The 16,335-nt window shown below is 45.4% G+C and overlaps 1 protein-coding gene across 1 annotated transcript in view; it reads left to right on the top strand.

Annotated features, from left to right (window-relative positions):
• Positions 1 to 16,335, top strand: part of LOC144175917 (uncharacterized) — a 138,776-nt gene that overhangs the window by 52,529 nt on the left and 69,912 nt on the right. Inside the window, exon 3 of the mRNA XM_077704991.1 lies at positions 11,200 to 11,343. Coding sequence (XP_077561117.1) covers positions 11,200 to 11,343 — 144 coding nt within the window. The remainder of the gene's footprint in view (positions 1 to 11,199; positions 11,344 to 16,335) is intronic.

Below are 16,335 nucleotides of genomic sequence, written 5' to 3'. Positions count from 1 at the left end.
GTGACTAAATTCACCGCTTGCGAATTACGAAACTGTCAGTCTCGAACATAAGAAACTTAAAGCCGTTCCACTCAATGTGAAAGCTGTCGGAAGTGCAGAGCAGTTATTCGCCAAAATGGGCTGTAGCGCCATTATCCGCTCACACTCTTCGCCGCCAAGTCCCACTCCTCTCTTGATGAATGGAACCGAGGTTTGTCCAATGAAATTCAAATTTCGCGCCTTCGCAGTGCTTGCTGGCCCCCTGCCTGAAACAGCGCCAGCGGGAGTTCTGTTCTTTTAGTGCTTGTTTTTCATGCCGCACGTGCCGGCGCCTCCATTGCCTTACTGCGCAGTTTGAAACGCGCCATTTGCTGCCACTTTTTTTCGTTTACTATCGTAAAAACCAACACAACGAGCGTTCCTAACTCAACGAAGTCGGGCGCTGCCGGTTAATTACGTATATTTTGCATCAAATAAAACTGCAGTTTCTTTTGCGCTAAACAACGGGAAGATGTATGACAAGCGTCAGCGGTTCACGAGTTTCGAACGATTATGACTATATAAACCGCTTGGTTTTTGAAGCCTCTGTGGGACGCCGTTACTACGGTACGCCGGGCTCGACTTGGGTCCGTTATTTCGCTGCGCCGCCTGATTCCGGCAGTCAAGCGTTACGCGTTACAGTGAGATACGACAAGGCGGGCCCCTAAAGCGTTCTGAACTTAGAAGAAACTACTTCCTTGACTTTTTAACAAGTTATTTGCAAAGGCGGTCCTGCTACGCCTGTCTTAACGGTCCGCTTTTGTGCAGTTGCTGAGCATCGAATGGCGTACCGCAGGGGTGTGTTCGTGGTCATTTCCTGTTTTATTTATTTTTTACAATGTTTCGGTAAAAATGGAAGCTAGGAAAAACATTTGTTGTGCACAAAGATAACTTGATAACACAATATATACACAGTATATATTGGAACTACCCAAATAAACTATTTCGAAGGCTGTGTAATGTAACACAGTCTCGTTAATTTCACGACGCGAAATCAACTATGGTAGGCAGAATGCTGTGCTTTTCTTTTCGAAAGTACTAAACATGCTTTAAATTTAATCGCTCACAAAAACCAACGGCGAGAGAGCGAGATAGAGAGAGGAAACGTTTATTGAAACAACAGGGATGGGGTAGGGGAGAAAAAGAGTTAGGAGCTGTGGGCGGCCATCCTACTCCGGTGAAAAAACAAAATTATTTTTCCAAACGAAACAAACAAAAAAAAGGAGACACGAACTGTCCCGCGTATCATAGCCGTGTGATTTTTCTATTTCATTACTAGCTCACTGCCCCTGCATACACAGGGAGGTTAATGAAATTAGCATACTAACAATACAAGTGCACGGGGCACTTCATTCGCTTTAGCGCATGTCTGTTGACTGCCTGAGCCAGCCTTTTTGTTATTTTCTACGAGACTTCGGTTTCCTCAACCTTTTATAGACTTCTTATAGTCGTCGTATAGTCTCTAGATTAGCGCACATAACATTTCGCTCTCTGCCCTCCCCCCTCCTTAAAAAAAAAAAAACATGATGTAAGAAACCGAGAAGATATGGTTTCTGTATGGCCCGCCCTAATGCTGTACGTAAAATCAAGACATTAGAACAGCCACCGTTTGTACAGTGCCCTCTCTGAGCTGCTTTGTTCTCTCTTCTTCAAAGCAGCTATTAAGAAGCAATTAGGAACGCACGTTTAACACAAGCAAGTCCAAAGTGCGCGATGTTATAACGACGGCTTAAAAAATGGCCTTCCCGCTGTGTCTTGCTTCTGCGTGTATGTATGCATATATTCGCGTGAACAGTCTGCACTGCGTAGCCATATATCTGTAAGAGAAGGGGAAAAAGGGAGATGGGAGCTTGAAAAAGGGGAGGGGGTAACGGGAAAGTATATCAAGCGTAGAGCCCGTTTAGCAGGAGAACGCGCTTACGGTTCTGGTCATTATCTATACAGGGGTACAAGAAAGAAAGGCCTGAAATATGGCGCGGTAGAAAATACACATGAGAAATTTGGATGGGAGGGACGATTATTTAAATAGCCGCCCCTCGACAGTCTGCTGTATCGGCGTACGCAGACACGGCTTTCAGCCAAACGTTCAGGCACTGTTATTTCAAACGTTCGGCTAATTGAAACAAATTTGGAAATTTTGGCTGGCCAGCTATGTTTTCAATGTATTTTAAGGCTCAGTCTGTTTCAGTCTCTTGCTGTACAAAAAAAGAATGAACAAGAAAACTGTGGTGGATTCCTCTGTCCTATAGGAATCGGTAAAACACGAAAGTGAAGTGTGCAGCGAAATCTGCAGCTGATCATGATGTGCGTATCGGCGGCTGTCTTGTGGGTGTGCTTGGCGAGCGACTTCCTGCTGGCGGGTCGCTTTGGCAAAGGTGTACTGGCGTCATTTCATTGACGGGTATTACGTCAGTGAAATCTTAGTGTGTCCCGGCATAAGGCACGTTTGTGTTAAAATATAAAACCCGAAAACGAACAACACTAAAGTATAACTTGCTCTTTGATGATGATGATTTCTATTGGTTTCCCCTTTGAAGCGGGGTGATGACATGTCATCTTACCAACAAGGACTAATATAACCATGTTTTACACTCTTGGTTTAATACTAGCGCTGCTTAGGGCAGGCACTAAAGCTTATTAGGCCCGAAATACTTTCTTTTTCCTGTTACAGGTGGTAACTGTCCTAGGCAATATTCCCCTCTCTGCTTTTCGTCCACCAGCATTCTAATCTTCTTTTCGTCCCCTCGACAGCCTTGAAGTTAACTTCCCCTCTGATACCCTCAAATCCTAGGGCTTCTGAAAGCCGAATATTCCCTTCATGTAGATTTGGATGGATACCCTCACATTCTAACACTATGTGCCGCATAGTTTCTGTTTCTTTTCCGCAGACCACACACACCCCATCATTTTGTGAATACTTCCTCACAAAACTCTTAGTTCGCAGGCAACCTGCTCTAGCCTCAAAAAGCAAAGCACTGCCCTGGGAATTATAGTAGAAATTTTCCTTTCTGATGTTCATTTTCTCAGCCCTGTACATCTCTAACGACGTTTTAGCTTCCATTTTTTCCCTCCATTTATTCGTTTCAATCTGCCTTGCCTCTGTTTTGGTTACCTTGGCTGTTTTGGATTCTCCACTGTTCTTTCCGTATTTCATCGTTAGCCTTCTAGTCTTCTACGCACGCCGGTGTGATTTGTTAAGTGCAGAACACTTTCGGGGCTCGCCTTGTCGTCGTCGCTCGCCCACTGGAACAAGTAGAGCCACACAGCGTTCCGTCGTAGCGGCTGTCCTCGCGGCGTCACCCAGAGGCTTCTAACCACTGCGTGTCCACGCTTGTCAAGTATAGGTACCTAAAAACCTTAGCTGCCCACCTTCGTTGATCCATTGCCCTCAACCTCATCTCAAAGCATATTTTACTCTGAGCTTCTATAACTTCAAACGACGCCCAGCCCATATCTCCCTGAACTGCTTCGTTAGTTGTTTTTCCATGCGCTCCTAAGGCCAAACGTCCTATCGTTCTCTGGTTTACTTCAAGGCCTGATAAAACGTCTGATTTTAAGCGGAGTACAGCATTCGCAAACGTGAGACCCGGAACCATTACTCCTTTCCACATTCCTCTTACTACTTGATATTTGTTATACCCGCACAGAGCTCTATGCTTCATTATAGCTGCGTTTCGCTTTCCCTTAACCTTAAGTTGCTCTTCGTGAGTACTTAAGTAGTTATCCCCTTCGTTTATCCACACTCCCAAAAATTTATATTTGGTACTACATAAAGGTTGCTTCCCCGCAAGAAGACCCTGTGTGCAGAGGTGCACCCTTTACAGGCCGTTGCTTCGTTGTACTGGCTTGAGTTCCGTGACGGATATGACATCAGTGAAATGTTCGTGAATCCCGGAATAAAACACTTTCGTGTTAAAAAGTGACGGTAAGAGCACGCTGGTACGCAACTTCTTGCGGGTGACCATTGCAAATGGAAGTGCGTTCCGGGGAAGAATGCATGGCGGCGTTGAGCATCGGGTTGAAACGGGGCAGACGACGCACGCCGGTGTGATTTGTTAAGTGCAGAACACTTTCGGGGCTCGCCTTGTCGTCGTCGCTCGCTCGCTGGAGCCAAGTAGAGCCACACGGCGTTCCGTCGTAGCGGCTGTCCTCGCGGCGTAACCCAGAGGGTTCAAAAGCCAAGCGGATTATATAGTAATAAGCGTTCGAAACTGGCGAACCGGTAGCGCTTGTCATACACCTCCCCGTTGTTTAGAGCAAAGAAAACTGTAGGTAAATTTGAGGCAAAATATGCGTAATTAACCAGTAGCGCCCGCGTTCATTTGGTTAGGAACGCTCGTTGAGTTGGACTTTTACGATAGCAAGCGAAAAAAAGTGGCAGTGAAATGCCGGAACGTGCGGGAGGAAAAGCAAGAACAAAAAGAATAGAAGAAAAGAACAGAAGCACAAAAAGAACAGCTGTTTCAGGCAGGGGGCGCACAAGCACTGCAAATGCGGGAAATTTGAGTTGCATTGGGTGGTAGCAGTGAGCGGACAACGGCGCTACAGCCCGTTATGGCGAATCACTGCTCTGCACTTCCGACACCTTTCACATTGAGTGGAACGGCTTTATTATTTTTCTATGTACGTGCGGCCGCAGTGGCCCATGCCACGCCACGTCCATGTCCGTGGCCGTTTCCAGTGTTGCCAAGCGAAGAAATGAATAGCTAAACTTTTCAATTTATACCATCTATAATGAACGGTTGGCAGGCTCCAGGACGTAGTACGTGACGTTTCCTGTACAGGCTACGCTAATATTAAGTTAGTCATATATCGTGCTCGTCTAGTGTGTGTCAGTTTTGCTGCATCCTTCGCGAAAGCGTGAATGTGCCGCTCACGATAATCGTTACGATTACGCTCGATAACTGTGTAATGAGGATTACAGGAAAATAATAATTATTTCCTTCGAAATCATTCTACGGCAGGAAAGCGGAATGCCTTCTGCACTTATACACACCTCGGACTTGGAACTTTTATGATACCAAGCACAGGTAGTATGCAGTCAGAAGGGCAAAAGAAGAAAAAGAATCGATTGATTGATTGATTGATTGATTGATTGATTGATTGGGGGGTAGAATGCGCCGACGCAACGCAGGCGATGAGGCGCGCCGCAGTGGAGGGTTCCGGATTAATTTTGACCGCCTGGGGATCCTTTACGGGCTCCGAAATCTCGTACACACGGGAGTTTTTGCTTTTCGCCTCCATCACAAAAGCGGCCCCCGCGGCCGGGAATCGAACCTGCGTCCTCGTGCTCAGCAGCACAACGCCTTAGCCACTGAACCACCGCGGCAGGTAAAAGAAAGAGAGGGAAAAGCAAACTGTTTCGCTGTGACTTTTCGAGACTACGTATGTGTCAGCTGCCTTAATTACTTCGCAGCCAACGCATTAGCTTGAGCATGTTTGTTGTTGAAAACTAATGCTTCTGCCTATAAAACATGCACCTGGCCGGTCTTTCGTTGTAATATTGTCGACTAGCGTGTTCAGAGAGGTTTGAGGAACGCACTATAGCATTACAGTGCTACCCGGCAGCTTAGAAAATACACTGGGTGCATGTGTACGTAACATGCTAGTGGTGTCAGTGCAATCACTTGATGTGGGATTATGAAATTTAAGTGTCTTGACGCCTACAGACCTACGTTTCAGCTGTGGCGGCCGCCAAAATATTGGAGGCTGCGGAAACTGTACGAAGTCAAGGTGATGAAGTTGACCGTGACCGCCGCGAAAATAGCGGAAGCTGCAAAGGTGTACGAATTTGGTGGGATGGAGCCGGCAGCGACGGCCGTCAAAATTGCAGACTGGAAAAGTGCATGGCGTTCGGGCGGGAAGGCCTATAGGTGAAATCCACATTATGTATTAACTTAGGGTTCGCAAATGCCATTATGTGACTTGAGGGAGGCCAAAGAATGCTCGGCGGCTTTTTTTCGGTTGTTGCTATATCCATTTATTGTAAGAAGTGTTTGCTCGATTGTAGGTTTAAAAATAACTGTTGCTGTTGAGGATCGCGGTGCGCGGAAGCACATTTTGAAATTCACAGACCCAAAGTTGTCGAGGCAGGAAGAGTTTCAAATTTACATAGCCAACCATTTGCGGTGGTGCTGGTTAATCGAGCTCCTTAACGGCGTGATAGACGTAGAAGCCTAAAAGTACAAGAAAGGAGGAAACTGAATAAACTCAGCGGTGGTTCGTAAAGAAAAACACGTACAAGAAAGCCAGAAAAAATTCTATGGCCATTTAAGTTGCGGCAGAGGAAATTTGCCGCGAGCGGTGAAAGTCGCCAGACACGCGTTTCTATCGTGGCGTGATAAATGGCTTTTTAATCTATGCGAAGTGCTGCGTAAGTAGGCGGGCGAAATTGTCCGCAAAATAAAATAAAATAAAATAAAATAAAGATGGCCCAGTCAAACTAACAAAAAAAAACGATACAAGCAAAAGCATTCCCGAGCTTCTCCCGGTGAATTCACTAATGTTTAGGGTTAATACCGCGTGAAAACCGCAAACTTTGACTTTCCGGTTTCGTTCCCGCGCAAGGCTTATATTGCGACGGCGGGGGCGTAGCGAGATATAGAAGAATGTGTAACAAGTTACTAAGCTTCAAGGACATCAGGTGAAAGGCTTCGTCGTTGCGGAAGCGCGGTTTTTTAATGTGGTACTTAACACCAGTCCGTTTTCTTGTATATCACATCCTGCTTCTGGTTCTCTTTCATTCCAGTAACGGGTGCTGTATATGAACAGGCGGTAATTGATGTATGGATCAGAAAGAAAAAAGTAAGAGGGTTCGGTAAGTGGCAAAATATTAGGCATGAACGCTCTACTAAAATGTATGGCTGCGAACAGGTCCCGAGACCTTTCTCTGAAGAAAAAAATATTAAATGTTGGCGGCGAATATAAAATCAGTAGAATGTGCTTTGGGGAAGATAGTATTATAAATTTCTGGGCGCAAGATGTGCCCAATGTGCTCACATCGGCTGCCTTTTATAAAATGTTTTTAACTGAAAGTGAAAAAAATTAGCGGTTAACGATTTCGCGCTTTTCACAGTTGCTTTTTTCTTTCATGATTGGTAGCTGTAAGAGGTTGCAGGAAGATTAATCAATTATGTTATAACCCAACAAAACCCGGGCAGGTTGAAAGTTTGCATGCGTTAGAATGCTCTTTGGACCAAAATTTATGCATTTCTTCATAAAAAAGCTGTGTCGGTGCGCTGCATCTTGGTTATAAAGCGCTCTTCGTGTAGAAAGTCGGCTTAGAACAGATTATCGGAATTCGGCAAAAAGGATGCGGGAAAGGAAATAGCCTTTTTGAATTGATTGTCTACTAAATATACTCCTGTAAACGCACCCAGAGTGTGCATATCATGACCCTTCAGGTTTTAATTTGTACAAGTAATCTTGTAATGTCTGCATGTTACTTCAGAGTTTTTTTTTTTTTTGAAGTGCACAATAGCAACCTTAACAAAACATTAAATCTCCTTGAATTTTCCACGAAGTTGTGCAAATATTTTTTAAATTTATTTCCTTTATTTCGAGAACCACCGCTGGATGGGCTCCCATGGGCTAAAATCTGCAGACAGCAGCTTGACCAGGCCCAAGAGCCGTTGTACGTCGGAGAAAATGATGTCCAGACAAGATACATGGTATTTACGTCAGTGCTGAAGGTATACCCCTTTCAGATAACGAAAAAGAAACACAAGTTACACAGGCAGTTCTTCAAAGAGTTGTACAAACTATGCAAACAGAAATGCCACAATAAACCGCGTGTAAAATTATTTGCACTAATTTACGTTTTAACATACTGCTACGACTATATGAAGCGTGTAGATATACACAAAATAGAATAACGCAAATGAGGTGTGTAGGAATCACACAATTTCAACAACTTTCATACACATTACAAAAACAGAAAACTGGTCACAGAACGGTACAATTTACGTGTAACTTTATTTGCAGGGTCAAGAATTTGGTTTTCGTATTCGTTCTCCGATCTGCAGTCATTTGTGAAGGTTAATTATTATTCACACTCACGTTAATGAAATACTCTCGTATTGTTTTCCAGAGAAATATTGGCTGTACCTTTGCATTTATTAAGCGTCACCACACATTGCGTTTCAGAGATTGTAACTAATACTGCGTTCGAAAGTAAGGGATAAACCACAAATTACAATTTCTGGTTATAAGAGCAGTGTCGTGAGGCGTAAGAAAGGCTGAAGTTTGTAGGAATGTTTGGCGTTCTCTTAAAAAAAATGAATTGATCGCGGTATGCGAAATTTGTTATCCGGCTCAAATAGAATGATATTATACTTTCAAATTAAATTACAGCATATAGCAACGTTAGCTATATGCCGTAAAATTCTTTTCGGCAGAAGCAAGTTTTTACTAATGTTTCCCTTGGTGGCCGTTCCCTAGAATAAGCTACCACAGCAGTGGGCGAACAAAGCATAATATATTTTTAGTTTTGCATTCACTGGCATGATCAGCTGAGTGGATGATCGTGCACAGAACGGCTCCTTCATGAATTAACAAGGTTGATCCTGTAGACTAACCATGCGTTCGCAGCTAAAATAACTGAGGAGGAGAAAGGCGTTTGACATTTTCTCCTGATCGGTTCACAAACCTGTCTTGAAGCTTATGAACCGCCCAATAACGCTAGGTCATGCTACGTGCAGTCTCGTCACCAAAAACCGCGGTTTGGTCGAGCACCCAATAATGGATTCGTGATCAGCAGGGTCCTCTTGTGACATCGCTTTTGAACCCACAAGTACCTATGCCATGGCAGCGGCCGCGTCGTGAACTGTACACGATAGTTCGTGACCATACCGCATAGCTGTCGTTCGATGCATAAAATGTCACCTGCCTCAGGAGAGTGAGGATTCCAAACAAACATCCGAAGTGCAAGATCAAAGTGCAAGCGCAAAGTGCAAAGTGCAAAGTACAAAGTGCCTGCATCTTCACCAAAGCATTTCTCCCCCTCAGCACGACTTGGTTACGAATCCGTTTACAGAGTGTTTTGTGTGGCCCACGACTTCATTAAAGACGTAGTCTACGAATGCAGGATCCCTACAGCTGCCGTTAGTGACGCCCGCAGGATTTCCTTGGAAGGAGGGAAGGGGGGGGGGGGTGGCAAACAGAAAGGGAAAGCATGAAAGCTGATAAACGTAATAACAAAACAAGAAAAAAATGGCCGAACAAGGAATTTACAAAAAATGAAAATACAGACTTCGGTATGACGTATGACACCTTTCCGATTGCTTTGTTCGTTTCTTCCTCACTAAAATTGCCAAATGGCTAATCTTAGGTGCAAGAACATACATTGAAGCCGGTGGGGTATGGTGCGTAGCGTACCCACACGAGAACAATTATTGGTTGTCAGTAGTTGTTGATATCTGGTTATTTTCCTCTTTCAACACCCCCCCCCCCTGTGATGGTAAATGGGGAAGGGGGTCTCGGCCCTCTCTGATACCCTCCTGCCTGCTTGTGTATGTAGTACACATAACACCTGATGACCTAAAGCTTCTTCCGTGGTCTTTTGGAAAAAGTTTATTTCACAACGAAAACAAAACCTTAAAACGCAAACACAGGACACGAAACATCTGTGTACAATTCCTACAGACAGTGTGTACAGTCAGTTGGGCCTAAAACGTCTCGAATTTCTGCATTATTAACGATCACAGTGACGGTGAACTCATATCGAGGGAAGCGAGTGAGTTTTCGTGTATATCGACAGATATACACGAGGCCTCTTTTACCTGTACGAAAGAGAAACATAATCTCTTCGGTACATTTAACTGCACGGCGTGATTTTTTCTTACCATAGTCCCACGCACGATCTAAACGCAGCCTTAAAACCTCTCTTGTTTTTGTTTCCTTATAAGAAAAGTCGGCCGTTGTCAGTCGGGGATTCCAACATCTGGTATAACACGGGATGTACAGGAGTTTTTTTTTTTTTTTTGTTGTTGAAACGCTTTTCCTTTCAGTTGCAAAAAAAAAAACTTTTTTCATTAACAAAAGATGTCAGTGAGCAAAATCGAACTAAAAACACCACGTATATGGGATTTCAGGAACCCCCATTGAAGTTTACAAGCCTTGCAGGCTTATCAAAGCCCTGCAAGAAAACAATTTTCTTTTTGTCGGTTTTTCGCGTTACTCAGGCGTATTGTTCATGCTGCCGATATCTCACTTTTATAGCTAATCGAACTTAGAAACGGCACTTATTTGACAGCGCTTGTTCCGCAGCTTCGAGCGTGTCCGTCCTGGCAATATATGGCCATACGGGAAAGTACTGTTTCAGCGATCGACATCTTCGTACACCCTCGGGGACGGATTTATCCGGGCAGCGATGATTTTAAAGCTTTATTTCGACGACTGTTGCTCTCCCCATTGTTGAAAAGCTGCAGGTTCGAGAGCTGGACTGCTCGATCTCCGGGACGAACTACTGTCCACGTAAACATCAAACATGTTCCTCATTTCGTCGTCAAAAGGCGATTGGTGCGGCGGGAAATAGTCGATCGATGTTCGGCATCGAAATGCTCCTTTTCGCATTGTCACTTGACTAACGTAGCGATTCGGGGGAGTTCGTGTAAGTTAATCTTGTATTACAGGGAAACAAACCAGGACAAAGACGAAGAAAAGGGCAGACAAATGATATGCGTCCTTTCCTTCGCCTTTGTCCTGGTTTGCTGCGCTCTACAGCAAGACTTATTGTGACGTCATGTCTTGATGTAGTTTTTTTTTCTTTTTTACCAAAGCCAAACCTTGATGTATATAAGTTGGATGCAACTGGGAAATATTTCTGTACAAACGATGCTTGGATATGCAACACATAACAACAGCATACGCGAGAAAAAAATGAGGTATTTTTATTTAGTTTTATGTAAACAGTAATACAAAATGTTCAAGTATAGTATTTGTGATTTTGTTTGTACTTGCGTCATTTCTGGAGGCTTTGTGTGTTGTCCCTGCTCTCAAAGCCTCGTGGTGGCTAAAAGGATTTCTTACAATAAATTCTGATGATTTTGTAGTGAATTAAAGTTATAGCATTCTGTAGTAATTTTTCGTTGTGTTGCACTCGAGCCCTGTGTAGTGTATTTCTTTCAAATGTGACCGAGTGCAGCAGAGGGCGCAACCATCATTTCCCCTGGTCTCGCGCAGTGTCCTGTAGCGGGGCCGCTGCAGCAGCGGCTGCGGCCGTGCAACTGGCCGGTTCCTACCCCATCGTGGCAAAGCCCATCCCGAGAGGCTTCTTCGAGTCTCCACTGCAGTCGCTGGTCGCCTGCAGATCTTCCTACCTCGCCGGTGAGCAGTAACACCTTCCAAACATTTTTGGCGAGTGTTCCTCACCGCGTAGCACTCTTCTTCGCCCTCGAACTTGCGGGAACGTCATTTACGAATAGTGATACGAACGGCAAAGGACTCCTCGAGTTTATTGCCACGAACCTGTCTATGGCTAGGATCCACCAGATCGTCTCCCCGTGATAGAGCGTAGACCAATTTTCATCGTATGAAAAAAAAATAATAAAAAGGCTTGGTTGATTCCTCTGTCATATGAACCGGTAAAACACGAAAGTGAAATGTGCAGCGAAATCTGCAGCTGAGCATGATTTATTGGCCGGCGGCTGCCTTGTGCGTGTGCTTGGCGAGCGACATTCTGCTGGCGGGTTGCTTCGGCAATGGTGTACTGGCGTCATTTCAGTGACGGATACGACGTCAGTGAAATCTTGGTGTATCCCGGCATAAAACACTTCCGTGTTAAAATGTAAAACCCGAAAACGAACAACCCTAAATATAACATACTCTTTAGCATTAAAAATTGCTTCCCCGCAAGAACACCCTACGTGCAGGGGTGCACCCTTTACAGGCTGCTTGCATGGTGGTACTGGCGTCACTTCCGTGACAGATATGACGTCACTCAAATGTTTTTGAATTCCGGAATAAAACACTTTCCTGTTAAAAAATACCACAAGGTTACACGGCCTCTGTATTTCGCGCAAGATGGCTGAGATTGCCCACAAAAATGGCTTTCCAGCAATACATTTGTGTTTAGAGGCGACGCCGACCTTGATGGGCTCGCTGTAAGCTTGGTTTTTCAAAGCTCTTTCGCGCATTATGCGTTGCACTGCGAAGCATACCCATGTTCGTGGGCATATGACTACACCCCATGTTGCGCTCTCTCCACAACTACCGCGTGTTTCCCGAGTGCTGTATACTTCTAGCCACGCGCGGCGTCTCTACCACACCTGGTGTTGCGCAATGCCGCTCGTTCTTCGGCGGCCATTGGTGCGGCGCACTGGAGACGTCATTATCTCCACCCACCATCCTGTGTGTCCTTCGGGACGTAGAGACCATGCCAGTGACCTCATAATTCAACATAGTAACCCACACGACTGCACAAGCTTCGTTGTACTTTCTTCTGATCTTTTAGAGGAAAATAAACAACATGGTCGATTAGTCTGATCCATTTCGATGCGTTTGGATCTTTAGTTATGGTAAGATGCTAGTTGTGTAATGAGTGTATGGCTAAGTGCACCAGAAGAGGAATGATGTCGCATCAAAAGCCCGTAACCGCTCACCGCTCCCACGTCGAACTTGAAATAATTTAAATACAAAATTTCTGCAAATATTGCGCGTAAACGTTTCGCATGCACCTAATTCGCATACTTTCTTGCCCGTTGTTGAGGACTTGACCCTTCGCTCAGCTTCGCGGCGGTTCAAAATTTACCTTACCGCCGGAAATGTTCACCTGCTACTAACTGCCACCACTGAAGTCCGTATAGTGCACGCATTACATATGCAGGATGGGTATAAATACAAAAGGGATAATAACTTACTCTGATAAAGGAGGCATCTTCGTCTTTATCCGAGGTTACTCAGATAAAGACTGGTCCTTCAGTCAAAACGTCACTGAACGAGTGTTTTTGTTTTGTATGTTTTTAATCGTGAGTCAACCATTTTCTCTTATATATATATATATATATATATATATATATATATATATATATATATATATATATATATATATATATATATATATCAGCCAGAAATAAGAATTGGCAGTCAAGAAAACCTCAGAAAGCAAAGAACGCAACCTTTCTGAGGTTTTCTTGACTGCCAATTCTTATTTCTGTCCTATTTTCAACGAGCCCCTCGTTTCCTATTCTGATTATATATATATATATATATATATATATATATATATATATATATATATATATATATATATATATATATATATATATATCTCGAAAGGCGTGGGCTCGGTCCCCACTCTGGGCGTGTGTTTTTCTTTCTTTCTTTCTTCTGTATATTTAAAAATGTTAACTTCGTTAACCGTAGTAAAAAAAAGAGCCTAACCATACCCCTATGCCTCCTTTGGCGGTGTAGACTGCCGACCTATCTTTCTGTATATATATGTATATATATATATATATATATATATATATATATATATATATATATATATATATATATATATATATATATATATATATATATATATATATATATATATATATATATATATATATATATACAAAATCGTTTTACAGTTGCGAAACAATCACGTTTTAAAGTTGCGACATACATCGCTCCATCACCGGTTACTTGCGCGCGCACGCTTCGGAAGTGCTAGCACCAACGCCTTATGAAGGAGGATATCGCGTCACGGGTGGTAATTAATGGCCCGCCGTGTGTACGCTGCTGCGGCGCCCGTGATCGCTCTCTCGCGATCCCCTGGTCCGCCCCGCGATCGCCTGACCTGAGCACCGCTCGCACGACACGTCGCCATGCGCTTGCGCAAGCCTGCTCATGTTGAAGAGTTCGTGACCGACCTGGCCCGTTTAGTAACGCGATTTTTACTGGAGATATTAGCGTTATGGTCGTGAAGGTGTCCCGTGTTCTCACGGGTAGCCGTTAACAAACGTGCCCTGTTGGCTTTATCGCTGCTGGTTGAAAGCGAATAATACAATAATCCTGCCTAGAGCTCAGAAAGAACTTGGCGAAGCCGAGGTCTGCCGACGTCTAAACGACAAATACTTGCCCGCTACTCCCCCCGAACCTCTCCCAGACTACACGGGAGCAAGCAACGACCTCCTCGATAGAGACATCGAGGATTGGGAAGTAAGGGCAGTATTGCAAACGATCAACAGCAATTCAGCAGCCGGACCCGACAAGGTCACGAACAAAGCTCTCCGCAACCTAAGCGATAATGCCATCTCCGCACTAACACGCTTCTACAACAAATGCTGGAGCAGTGGCCGATTGCCCAAAAGATGGAAGGAAGCGAAAACAGTCCTTATTCCTAAACCTGGAAAGCCTCCTAACATCGACAATCTGCGTCCCATCTCACTCACATCGTGCATAGGCAAAGTTCTGGAGCATGTGCTGCTTAACCGATGGCAATTATACCTAGAGAACGAAGGATTGTACCCAAACACAATTCTGGGTTTCCGAGCGAAACTAAGCACACAAGATGCTATGCTGCTACTTAAACACGAACTCATAGACCAATCAACCAACACCCTCGACAACAGAGCAGTCCTAGGCCTGGACCTCCAAAGTGCGTTCGATCGAATCCGCCATTCGGCAATCCTGGAACAAATATCTCACCTTAATATGGGACACCGGACCTTCTGCTACGTCAAAGACTTCCTGTCGAACCGAACAACAACAATTCATGCGGGGGATATCCAGCTCCCCACAAAGTCGTTGGGCAGCGTCGGAACACCGCAGGGGTCGGTAATCTCACCCATGCTGTTCAACCTGGTAATGATTGACGTGGCAAACAGGCTTGCTAAACTCCCCGACGTCAGGCACACAATATACGCCGACGACATCACCCTGTGGGTGACGGGGGGCAGCGATGGCCACATAGAAGCCACCTTACAACAGGCAATTGACGTAATAGAAAATCGGCTGAGAGGTACCGGTCTAACATGCTCTCCCTCAAAATCTGAACTCCTCATCCTACCACCACGAGAGAAATGCGCCAGTACATCTACGACCACAAGCATCACCCTTCGAACAAGAGACGGGACTGCAATTCCACATGTCAAGACCCTGCGTGTCCTCGGGCTTCATCTGGACGGGAACAGAAGGAACGGCTCCACCATCAGCAAACTGGAAACAAAGGTATCGGCAGCCACCAGACTCATCCGAAGGGTGTCCACCCGATACGCAGGCATGAGGGAAGCAAGCCTCCTCCGCCTTGTCGAATCCTTTGCAATCAGCCATATTGCATACATCGCGGCCTTCCACAATTGGAAATCAGCCGAGCGCCAGAGGCTCGACGCAATCATCCGCAAGACGTACAAGGCAGCATTGGGGCTATATCCACACACTAGCACGGACAAGCTCCTTGAGCTAGGCATACATAACACTATAGATGAAATAGCAGAAGCCCAGCATACAGCGCAGCTTACAAGATTATCGCTAACAAGAACGGGACGCTACATACTGCAACGGCTCGGCTACCAAAATCAAGCACTACAAGACGACAAGGAACATGTATCACTCCCACAGGACCTGCTCCGCAGACTCCACGTATCGCCGATCCCCCGCCACATGCACCCCGAACACAACCAAGAGAGAAGGCTCGCAAGAGCGAAGGCACTCACGGCATCGCACGCCAACGACTCGGGAGCATACTACGTAGATGTGGCCAAGTACCCAAATCAGCCGAACACGTATGCGGCAGCTGTTATAGCCGCCAACACCGGCGAACTATACACCGCAGGCAGCGTCAAAGCCAAGAGTGTGCATCACGCTGAGGAAATGGCGATCGCTCTGGCACTCACAAGTCCGAAGTGCACCACTGTGATCAGCGACTCGAGGACAGCGATCGTGAACTACGCCACAAATCGTGTCTCCCACAGTGCAGTGAGGGTGTGCGGGGCCCTACCTCCCAAAGAAATGACGATGACTATTAGGTGGTTCCCGGCGCACGCCAGCCCGTTGGGTACGGGCAGCAACCGCAACGAGGAGGCGGACCGAGCAGCGCACGCGCTCACCGGACGCGGCGCAAGCTCCAGCCCCCAACTTGCAGAGCAAGAGCTCGACGAAGCGTCGCCACTCACCACCTATAGGGACATCCTTGAGTGGTATCGAGCTAACCGCCGGACCTTCCCACCACCGCACCCTCGTCTGACGAAACGAGAAGCGGTCGTGTACAGACAACTACAAACTAATGCGCTAATGACTCCGGTGATAGCCAAACACATGTGTCCAGAAGTGTTCCCAAGCGACGTGTGTGTGTTGTGTAAGAAGGACAGAGCCACAGCATCTCACATTCTG

The sequence above is a fragment of the Haemaphysalis longicornis genome, unplaced genomic scaffold, assembly GCF_048455015.1.
Source record: "Haemaphysalis longicornis isolate Haplotype H1 unplaced genomic scaffold, Haemaphysalis longicornis Haplotype H1 scaffold_3, whole genome shotgun sequence".
Classification (NCBI taxonomy): Eukaryota; Metazoa; Arthropoda; class Arachnida; order Ixodida; family Ixodidae; genus Haemaphysalis; species Haemaphysalis longicornis.
Note: the sequence above shows the minus strand (reverse complement) of the source record. Positions and strands in the feature narration are given on the sequence as shown.